This window comes from Babylonia areolata, chromosome 1 (genome assembly GCF_041734735.1).
Source record: "Babylonia areolata isolate BAREFJ2019XMU chromosome 1, ASM4173473v1, whole genome shotgun sequence".
Taxonomy (NCBI): domain Eukaryota; kingdom Metazoa; phylum Mollusca; class Gastropoda; order Neogastropoda; family Buccinidae; genus Babylonia; species Babylonia areolata.
The window spans coordinates 54,382,438-54,394,268 of record NC_134876.1 but is presented as its reverse complement, the minus strand read 5'-3'; the positions used below and the strand labels follow the sequence as shown (position 1 = coordinate 54,394,268).

Genomic DNA, 11,831 nt, shown 5'->3' with positions numbered 1-11,831 from the left:
ATCACCTTTATTGAGTTGAACGCTGCTACCCTCAATTCTCTCTCCCCCCCCCCCCCCCCCCCCTCCCCCTTTAAAAAAAATCCCATGGCATATATTCGATTATCACGTTGTTGTGAGATCACACACACACACGCGCGCGCGCGCGCACGCACACACACACGCACTCACTCATTCACTCACACAAACACTGAAAGAGGAAGAATGTTCCTCCAACTCCTCCATATATTGTTTACTTTCTTAGATTTGTTGTTTCAACAAGCAGAAGAAGAAGAAAAGAATCCTCTTAAACATTGTATGTACCTATAATGATGATCAAAAATAGTTTTTGCTGAGTTGTTCAGTGACATAGACTACAACTGCAATCATACAAATCTTTTAGTGTGTGTGTGGTTTTTGTTTGTTTGTTGTTGTTGTTTTTTGGGGGGGGTTGTTTTGTTTTGTTTTTTGTTTGTTTGTTTTCCTTTTACACTTTGTTGATTTATCAAGTGAGCATACTACCCACGACATAGAGCTGTGGATCTGTTTACAGATGTACTGTAAATGTTCATCCTTCAGAATTTACCTCTATTTCAGCTCTGTTCGTTCATTTGCTATTGATATATACAGCATGTATTCTGGAACAACAATTGGTGGCGGGAGAGTGGAGGGATAACCCAAATGGGGCGGGGTGTAAATACTTTGTTTTGGGGTGTTGTTTTTTTTTAATCATCGAAAACTTCTCCTCGGACTCGTATCTTCAAACCTGGTTGTTGTAGGAGGGATAACCATTTATTTTCTACGAAAGCTTCAACATTTATATGCATGAATTCCCTTCTTTACACACTCAAACCAAAACTACATACCCTCCAGAAAAAACGACACGGTAAAAAAGAAAAGAAAAAAAAAAGAGGGAATACAGCAGCCTGAGTGGTTTGTTTTTTGTTTTTTTTTTTGTTTTTTGTTGTTGTTTTTTAAGTCCTTACACGTGAAAACCCGCCCATGAGATATACATAAGAACGTGTTAGTCGCAGCCCACGAACTAAACGGCAGATATGGGACTACGGTGATTTTTTTTTTTTTTTTTTTTTTTCTGTTTGTTTGTTGTTTGTTTGGTTGTTTTCGTTTCTGCGTTGAGGCGGTTTGTGTACAATGCCTCCACTCTCTTCCACACAACTGGTTCCCCCCATGTGTGTCATCAGTGTCTAGAATTAACGCCATTTGTGAACCTCCGTTTCCTTTGTTTCTGTGTGATGCTTTTTTTTTTTTTTTCTTCATCTCTGGATGTGGTGTGGCTCCATCGTGGCTTGACTTTTTGCCTTGTTCATTTACTGTTGTTGTTGTTTTTTCTGTCTTATAAATGAACGTAACGTTTGTTTGTTTGTCCCTTTCTTTGTTTTTTGTTTTTTTTTCCATGGAATATGATTTGCACCTTCAAGAAATAAAAATAAAACACCGTGAGATGTACCTTTTGTGGCTGGCAGTGCTGGTTTTAAGTGGGGGAGGAGAGGAGTGAGTGTGAGTGTGTGTGTGTGTGTGTGTGTGTCATTAATTTGACTTTCTTGTCAGTCTTTGCAAGATAACTTCAGTAATGACAAAAGGGATATAATTATGTATTCGGGAATGGCGCCCGAACGCTTGCGCACACACACACTCACTCATATATTCACATACACTAATTAAGACCCACCAACATACTTATTTTGTGAATATTTTCTTCATATCTCATGACTTCGTCAAATATGTTTACATTCAGAAACGTGTGTGTGTGTGTGTGTGTGTGTGTGTGTTTGTTTGTTTGTTTCACACACAATCCTCTTGAACACAACTAATTTGCACCATAATTATCATTCTTAACGATAGTGTATGTATATTGGTTCATTGCACACCCAAAGTGCGCATACTCATATATATGCATGCATGTACACTTTTAACCGTTAAGACACTCCAGATAGTTGTTTCAGTAACGAAGCGTCTGAACCTTCCCAACAGTATCAAACAAATTCGAAACCCTATACTTCCATCCAGTACTTATATGCCTGTTCCCAACATTGTCGTCAACACCCCAACTGCAACTTTGTATCGATAACGAAAATATTCATATCTAAATATAATCACCCTCATACAGACGCCACTCCCCTCCTCTCTCTCTCTCCACGTACACACACACACACACACACACACACGTACACATACACATACACACCTACCCAATGAACAGATCATCAGTTTATTGTGATTTGTCAGGCACGCACACGTGCAATACAAACAAATGCGCACGCACACACACACGTGCATACGTATTAACACACACACACACACACGCACACACACACAACACACATACACACACACACACCTAACGACGCATACAAACAAACGCACACACACACACACACACACACACGTGCATACGTATGAACACACACACACACACACACACACACACCTAACGAATGAATTGATTATCAGTTTATTGTGATTTGTCAGGCACGCACACATGCAAACATACATTGAAACAAACGTGCGCGCACACACGCGTGCTTACACACATACACACACACACACAAGCAAGCAAAAATACATATTCGCGTACGCGCGACACCGAAATCGAATTGATTCTACAATCAGGCTTTATTCGACAAATGCAATGCATTACTTAACCATGAACTGCCTTTTTTTTTTTTCTTTTTTTTGGGGGGGTCTTTTTTTTCACTGACCAAAAGCTTTGTCAGTCCACGCCATGAGCCTGAAGACTGTGTTTTGTGACAGCCTGTTTTTTTTTTTTTTTGGGGGGGGGGGGGGTTGTTGTTGTTTTTTTGTCCTCCGACGGCAAGAATTGTCCGTAAAATCTCTCAGTTCCGTGGCAAACAACGAGAAACTGGTAAGCATGTGGTATGTATCTTTGGAAGTTGTATCAATGAACTCCATGAATCGACAACTCTTAATCGAAGAGTTTATCCACAGGTAATGTAAAAAAAAATATTGTTCCATAAAAAAGTAATAAATAAATAATTAATTGATAAATAAATAAAGACCTTAAACTGGTTGGTTCCAGGTAAGTTTCAAGCGTTGTCGGAAAGATACACCAGACAACTTAAATGGTTGCAGTCCTTTTCTGTCAGGTTTAAACCAAAGGCTCTGAAATCTGTGGGTCAAGCAGCTTGGCTTTATGGCATCTGTGGTTGTCGTTTTTTTCTTTTTTCTCATCCGAGACAACCTACGCTCATGTGACTCACATCAGTATGACCCGTGCAGTTTAAGTATCACTCATTCCCATGTATATGACGGATAAAAAGAATATATATATATATATATATATATATATATATATATATATATATATGTATATATATATATATATATATATATATATATATCTTTTCTCTTGATTGTAAATCCAAAGATTAAAACCCAGACACCGTCACGGAAGCTAGAGGAGTTCACTGAACGAATGATAATAATAATCTCAAGGTCTCTATCCCTGAACTCTGGCGAACACTGGATCAGCAGTCCCACTCTGCCACGACGCCGCCTGGACCTTAATCATGGGCGCATATATTGGTAGTTATACACAACTTGACAATATCAGCCTACTGACATACAGTATAGCTCCAAATTCAGGACAGTTCATCATAGGGTTTGAGTCCTGCGGAAGCCGTGAACTGACGGGCCCTCAGCCGCAAGCTCTCGATGCTGGACGAGGTCAGGGCGTCCCGCGCAGAGTCTCCGGGGACGGAGGGTGGTGGGGGTGGAGGTGGTGGCGGAGGAGGAGGAGGGGCGGCGGCAGCGGCGGGAGCGGCGGTGGGGGAGGTGGTGATGGAGATGTGGGCTGGGGGCGGGATACGAGCGTGGTGGTGGTGGTGGTGATGGTGGTGGTGGTCCCCCGCTGCCGCCCTCAACCCTGCGACCGAGGAAGTAGTTGGGTTGTGCCTGATGACGTCACTGACGGGCGGAAGGGGAGGAGGAGGAGGTGGGTGGAAGCCGGTGCTGTAGTGCCAGGCGGCCAGGTGGGTGGGGAGGGTGGCGGTGGCGGGCGGAGCGGGGTGGAAGGGGGGCAGGGCGGAGAGGTTGAAGTGGCGGTGCAGCAGGGAGGCGAAGGCGGCCTGGTGGTGGAGGGAGAGGAAGCCCACCTGGGGGTAGGGGGAGGCGGCCGGGTACTGCTGGTACGTCAGGGACCCTCCTCCTCCCACGGGCTGGCGGAGCACGTCTGGCAGCAGGCTGGCGGCAGCGAACCCTGAAACAAGTCGTACACATCGGGTTAACCGCTGTCGTCAATGAACGGTCGAACTTGGTCCTATAACACCCCGGTAATTATTATGAACGATGATTTTGAGAGAGTTATTGCCCTTCTTCTGTGCGTCAATACTCTCGCAGTGGTTAACGCCAACTGTCCTAAAACCCCTCTTGGCCGAGAGGGATGTAACTTGGGCAAATACACTCTCCACTATAATCAAATTCTAGCCCAGAAAGTACGATAGCAGTTTCCTCCTCTACTGTTCTGATAGTCATAGTCGAACACTGACTGACTATCATACATACAATATAGTGGTTATAATTGTTGTTGCTGCTGTTGTTATTATTGTTGTTGTTATATTTTCAGTCTTTCAAACCCTATAGCAATGGGGGTGCATAGTTTGTGGTTTGACGAACCTAGTGGGAGGTAATAGCAGCTAAAAAATAAAAAATAAAAGGGGAGGGGGGGGGGAGGACGGGGTGCTATTGCCTGGGGTAGGACAATATAAACTAAAGCCGCGGCCAAGTGGTAAAAACGCCCGAATAGGAAGCGAGCGACCAAGGGTTTGAATCCCAAATACGGACCAGTATTATTACTCACCCCCTCTCCCCCTTCCATTACACCTTGAGTGATGGGCTAGGTGCAAGTCGTTTGGATGAGATAAAGACCGAAGTCTCGTGTGCAGCATGCACTTAGCGCACGTTAAAGAACCATGGTAATAAAAAGGAGGTCGTCCCTTGCACAGTTCTGTAGACCGTGGCCACGCGCTCTCCATTGAGGCGGCAACCCGAATTTCACTGAGAAAAGAATGTTGTGACTAAAAGAAACAGAATACAATACAACACAACACAGTACGATAACACAATACACTAGACCGGGAAATATGCTAGTCTAACCAGCAGACTGAGAGAATATGGTTTCCAAGCCAAAGTCCTCGCCATTTAGACTGGCGCGAGAGGGTTTGTAAGCGCATCTGCCTACAGCCTATATGAAACAGCTGTCGATTTCTGTCAGTGAGAGGAAAAAGACTCTCAAGGCAACGGCAGAATCAGCAGAAAAGAGTTCCAGCTGGATCTGGTCGAGGAGGAATGACATGATTCAATTTCCCTACTCAAACTAGGCATAAGATGGCTCAGTGGTTAGAACGTCTGCCGGAAAGGTGACAGTCCTGCAGTTCGACTACCCTGGAGGCGCGGGTTCGAACCTGTTGAGGACCAGGTTGGAAAAAAATGGCGGCAATACAAGGGCATCCAGGAGTCATAACATGGGTGCGGCCAGGACCCCTTAGAGTGTAAGGAGTTAAGGACCGAAACACTTGACTGGGGAGTGTTTAATTTCTGAAGATCTTGTACTGTCCAGCTCTCCTAAAAGTTTCTTATCACCGAATCAACAAAACCTGACACGACGGAGTACAATACAATACAATACAATAAGCATGAACTGTCACGAATCAGTGTTATTATTGAAATGTGGATAATATATATATATATATATATATATGTGTGTGTGTGTGTGTGTGTGTGTGTGTGAGAGAGAGAGAGAGAGAGAGAGAGAGAGAGAGAGAGACCACCACCACTATCTCTGAACGAGAGTATTATGGAAAACGAAGACACGTGTGCAATCTAATCTAAATCAGCATGTAGCCCAAACGGTTTATGGTGCGGTGTCCACATGGGAATTACTACCAAGTGTACCTTTTAGTCCCTGAGGATTGTTATCCACTGTAACTGGCCTCCAGTGACTGTGTCTGGTCTTTTCATGTGCAGATTTTAACACCATGCTTAGACTATTGTTCTATCTCAAATTCTGGTTTTTGCCATCAGCTTTCTCCCCCATGTTGGTTACTGAGAGACATCCTCATAACAAAATAATAAAGTGTCTTTTTTCTTCGGGGGAGAGTTTCCTTCTCCAAGTCGGCAGTCAGAAAAGGGCAATAGGTCCGAAGAGAGTTCAACAGTGCGAATCAGCCATCGCTTGCTGTGCATATGTTATGCATGTGTGGGTGCATGTGTGAATGTGTGTCTTCATTTTTTTACATTTATTTCCTTTATCATCATTGTTGTCTTTTTTTTTTTTAATTATTACTACTACATTTTTATATTATAATTATTATTTATTTATGTAAGCTTATCTATTATTTATTCACCTTTTTTTTTCTCTCAAGGCCTGACTAAGCGCGTTGGGTTACGCTGCTGGTCAGGCATCTGCTTAGCAGATGGGGTGTAGCGTATATGGATTTGTCCAAACGCAGTGACGCCTCCTTGAGCTACTGAAACTGAAACTGAAGCATATCAACCCCAGTTTTGTAGGTGCCATATTACCAATGTGACCTTAATTCGAGTTTTCTTGTTTGTTGGTTGGTTGTCATTGTTGGTTTTCTGTTCTTGACTCACTTGTGTAAACAAAGTGAGTCTATGTTTTAACCCGGTGTTCGGTTGTCTCTGTGTGTGTGTGTGTGTGTGTGTGTGTGTGTGTGTGTGTGTCCGTGTGTCTGTGTGTCCGTGGTAAACTTTAACATTGACATTTTCTCTGCAAATACTTTGTCAGTTGACACCAAATTTGGCATAAAATAGGAAAAATTCAGTTTTTTTCCAGTCATCTTGTTTAAAACAAAATTGCAACTCTGGGATGGGCACACACAAAAAAAAATTAAAAAGAAGCCTAATTATATGCAAACTGCATTTTCTGTTATTTTTTTTATTTTTTTTTTGTATTCTCCAACCTTGGCACTTTGACCTCTTATTCTGACACAACAAGAGGAGTCATTATTATCATTTTTTGTTCAAACAGGAACTTCTTTTGCTAAGCATGGAATTTTTATTTATTTTGCAAACGTTTTGGTGCAGATAGTAAAAAAAAGGGAAATTACTCTGTAATTAATGCTAGGGGACTTGATTTATCACAAGCGAGTCTTGAAGGCCTTGCCTCTCTTGTTGTTGTTGTCGTTGTTTTGTTTTTTGGTGGTGTAGTGGTTTTTTTTTCTTTTATTTTGTTCTTGTTGTTACTTTATTGTTTGTTTGTTGTTGTTTGTTTGTTTGTTTGTTTGTTTTTGGTTGCTGTTTTTTTTAACCTTCCCACTCCCTCCCTCCACTCTAATCGCAAATCAGTTTTAAAGGTCAAAAGTGGAGCAAAGACAGATTACTTAAGAACCGCAGCAGCTTTGCCTCCTTGTGTTGAGAATGACACTATTTTCCAACAGAACTGCCACTCACTTCCAACCATGGCGGCATCACTGTGGACATGCCCGAAGTCCCTGGGGGCCTGCTGCACGGGAGACACGGGGGAGTGGGGGCCCAGGTCCCCGTGGTGGCGGGACGACGCCGGGGAGTGTTGCGCGGGGAGTGCGTCGGCCGCCCGTGGCCCCTGGTCAGGGGAGTGCTGCGATGACGTCAGGTCAGCCTGCCTTGATGACGTGGACTCCCGGCCGTGCACGTTATCACTGGTAGGGCTTCGGATGACGTCACTGACGGTGCCTGAAGAGGAAGCGTGTTCGTGTAAGATAACTGGGATGGGGGAGGAGGGGTGTGTGCGTGGTGGTGGTGACGGGGGGGGGGAGAGCTGGAAATAAAAAAGATAAAACGAAACTGATGTTGGCGAGGGGGTGAGGAGACATAAGTTTATAGAAGCCGTTGACAGGCAAACACAACTACCCTTTCCATTGTCTCTGCTCACCGTCCTCAACACACATGATAATAATTTATAAGATAATTCAGCAAAATGATGCCTTTTTACAACACATTGAATTATGTCACAATAGTAATACACCTGCTTGCAAATTAAATTGCTTATTTCCTTTGGTTTTCATGATGACATCAAAACATCATTTTGAAATGTACGAATCTGGTGACATATGCGTATATTTCTGGGACATATATATCAATATCATTGGTCCGTTTCATATGGAGCATTGTGGCCGAAGTAGAAATAAAGAATCTTTTTTTTTTTCTTTCTTTTTTAACCTGTCATTTCTTTTCCTCTCTTCTTCCCTTTTTTGTAATACTTAAATATGTCCTTCAGATCTATATACACATGAACCTCTAATATATACGTATATCTACTAAGGACATATAATTAGCGTTCTACTACGTTAATACATAAAACGTTGAATACACAATTGATATATTCATTATGTATATTTACCTTTATGTATATGTCTTCTGTATCTATGTGAACAATGTAAACGCCAAAAAACAAAATGAATAAAAAGAAGTTTGAAAGACATATAGAAACAACAACCACAAACAACATCAACAACAAAATGATAAAGAAAGAAAGACATAGACTCACCAGAATGTTCCTTCAAGCTCTCCGACTTGTGCTCACTGTAACTTCTGCCGCGGGCAGAGGCAACAGCAGAAGCAGCAGCAGAAGCAGCAGCAGCAGTGGTGACCACCACACCTCGCTCCGGGGTGCTTCCTCCGTTCTGAGACTCGCAGTCCCCCCCAGCTCCCCTCTGTGCCACCACCATCACCACGGGCTCCTCAGTCTCCAGATCCAGCGACTCAACATCCAGCGCAAGAGAGTTATCCTCCGTGTCGCTCTCTATCGCCAAGTCCTCGCTCTCCGGGTAAGGAGACTGGTTTCGTTCCCTCAGTTCGAACTCGCCGTCTGCTTCGTCTTTGCTGTCCATTTTGTGAATGGAGGGAGTAGGACTACTGCAGCTAGCGTCTTCTGTGCCGATTGCTTTCTCTGTGGTTTCGGCAGACGATGATGTGGGCGCAGTTTTCGGTGGGTGCGTGTCGTCGTTGGTGCCGTTGGAAGTGGTAGCGCCCCCACTGCTGCTGTTGTTGTTGTCGTTGGGATCTTTGCTTTTCTTCATGGCTCGCTGCCTTTTGCGGTACTTGGCGCGGCGGTTTTTGAACCAGACCTGCAGCATCAGTGTGTTTGACTGCTATTAGGTATGTTGCTGCGTTTTATTCCGGCACTTGTTTTCTGTTTCATGCTGTCATGACTTTCAAGTTTCTTGTTTTTTGTGTGTGTTTTTTGTTGTTGTTTTTTTGTTTTGTTTTTGTTTTGTTTTGTTTTGGTTTTTGTTGTTGTTTTTAATATCTGAACTATTCTGTGGGATTCGCGCGATTGTGGCAAAGCTTTGTTGATCTACCCAATTACACTGTTTACTGGTGAAAGGAAAATGTGCGCAAGAACATAGGGAATACCAGTCTTGTTTTACACATACATAATTATTATTGCCAACACGAAAGTACATGACTTATGTGATTTTCGTCCAGAAATTACCATCTGGGCTGTGTAAGGGTGGGAGATTACTTTGAAATTATTGATAAAGCTTGATTTATTTATTTATTTGAAAACTTATTTCTTCCTTCATTTGTCTTTGTGTTTTGTCTGCCTTATGAATACATAATAAATTATGATGTGGGGTAAAGAGGATTGAACGTGCAAAACACTGAATGACTATTTAGTGGAGTATGTACTGTAGCAACGAACAAAATGATTTTTCTGAAACTAGTTATTAATATTTTAATTTGTGTTTCCTTTCTGTAAAACGTTAAGAGTAAAGTTAGTCTGCGTCTTATGGATTATACTTAGTTATACGGGTGGTTTTTTGTTGTTGTTTTTTTTTTTGTTTGTTTTTATTTGTTTTGTGTGTTTTTTTGTTTTGTTTTGTGTGTGTGTGTGTGTGTGTGTGTGTGTGTGTGTGTGTGTGTGTGTGTGTGTGTGTGCAAAGAAATATGTTTTATGCAGCTTTGTTTTCTGACATGAAATAGATCGTATTGTGTTACGTGTGCGCCATTCCGAAAGCATTTATTATTAACGAGGTAGATTATTGTAACGTTATTATTTTGTCGGCATTGACATTGTCGCTGTATTGATTTTGTGTGGCAGGAGGGTTCTTTATTGTGTTCTTTATCGTTTTATTTTTATTTTACAGTGTGATCATGTTTGATTCTTAGGGATTCACTTGTTTATTTTGACTGATTATTTCATTCCAAGTTAATGTTTTACACAAAGCTACACTAGGCTCTCAATGCATTATCAACGCTCTGGGTTTTTCCGAAGGTCTGGTAGCTGTTCTTCTTTCTTTATTTCAAAAGTAAATGTGTATGGTGTTCGGATTAGTCCGCACGCTTTGACACCTTGAAAGTTACACAGTAAAGCTATCACATCTATAAAACGCGTTATACAGGCATTGATTGGTTACTCTCGACGGGCGCAATAGCCGAGTGGTTAAAGCGTTGGACCCTCAATCTGAGGGTCCTGGGTTCAAATCGCAATGGCGCCTGGTGGGTAAAGGGTGGAGATTTTTCCGATCTCCCAGGTCAACATATGTGCAGACCTGCTAGTGCCTGAGCCCCCTTCGTGTGTATACGCAAGCAGAAGATCAAATGCGCACGTAAAAGATCCTGTAATCCATGTCAGCGTTCGGTGGGTTATGGAAACAAGAATATACCCAGCATGCACACCCCTGAAACCGGAGTATGACTGCCTACATGGCGGGGTAAAAACGGTCATGCACGTAAAAGCCCACTCGTGTGCATACGAGTGAACGTGGGAGTTGCAACCCACGAACGCAGAAGGAGAAGAAGAAGAAGAAGATTGATTCCTCTCCATTTCTTGAATAATCGAGTGTTTATGGAATGACGAAAAATCGAAATTGACAACGAAAAAAAAATGTCGACTGGGTTGCGTGGCATTGATGATTCATAATGAAACGGGAGATGGAAATCAAATCAAATCGGTTAGTCAGCATTCGTGTTTTTATTTTAATGTTATGTGTAGAACTGCGTTGGGCTGTGCTGTGTTGAGATAGTGTTGTTTTTCGTTTCGTACCGCATTCAATCTGTAAAATGTTCTGTTCCCGTGTTCTGTTCAGTTCAAATCTGTTATGTTTCGATCCATTCTATACTTTTTAGAAAAAGTAAAATAGAATAAAATAGAGTAAAAATAAAAACAATGAAAGTGAACGTGAGGAAAACAACAACAAAACTACCTTCACCTAACCAAGAAGAACCATGTCCAGAACAACTTGATCCTAAGGTTAATGGTTGAGGTTAATGGTTAAGGTTACAGATTTTATAGTGTTTTAATGCCGCCGGGGGCAGTGATTTCCTATATCCACTGTGTCAAGGCCCAGTACTCTGCCTCGGCCGTTTTAACCCCCCCCCCCCCAACCTGAATGGGGAACCCATTCACAAGTCAGCAAAATCGAAGTAAATTGCCTTTCCCACAGGCACAACGCCAGTCCGAAACGGGGCGTTGAATTACTGATCACTAATGTAATGAACACTGTATCAGAGGTCCAACACCTGATTGAACTGTGCCAAGGCACATCCGACCTTGAGGGCGCCAGGCAATTGGTCGTTAAACTCAGCTCTGTACGGCCAGTCCTCTCTTCTCCTCTACACAGACCCATCGGATGTCCAGTGGGTGTCTGAATGACCCAAGCTTTAGCTTCCGTCGTCAGAATTGTGGTATTCTTTGTCAACATTCACGTCTTCAGCATAAGAGCTTTCCGCTTGCAATATTTTGATGATGGTAATTGGGGTGAAACGCTGTTAACGTCGTCTCTTTCGCCGTTCGTATGGAGAGAGTTAAACTCAGCTCTGTACTACTGGGGGTGGGGTGGGGGGGGGATGTGTCACAGAAACATAGAAAGTGT

General features: G+C 42.7%; 1 protein-coding gene across 1 annotated transcript in view; it reads right to left on the bottom strand.

Annotated features, from left to right (window-relative positions):
- Positions 1–3,416: 3,416 nt before the first annotated feature.
- Positions 3,417–11,831, bottom strand: part of LOC143284544 (uncharacterized) — a 13,001-nt gene continuing 4,586 nt past the window's right edge. Inside the window, exons 4-6 of the mRNA XM_076591347.1 lie at positions 8,501–9,080; positions 7,426–7,686; positions 3,417–4,213 (exon numbers count right to left, since the gene is read on the bottom strand). Of these exons, the coding sequence (XP_076447462.1) occupies positions 3,597–4,213; positions 7,426–7,686; positions 8,501–9,080 (1,458 nt within the window). The 3' untranslated portion in view covers positions 3,417–3,596. The remainder of the gene's footprint in view (positions 4,214–7,425; positions 7,687–8,500; positions 9,081–11,831) is intronic.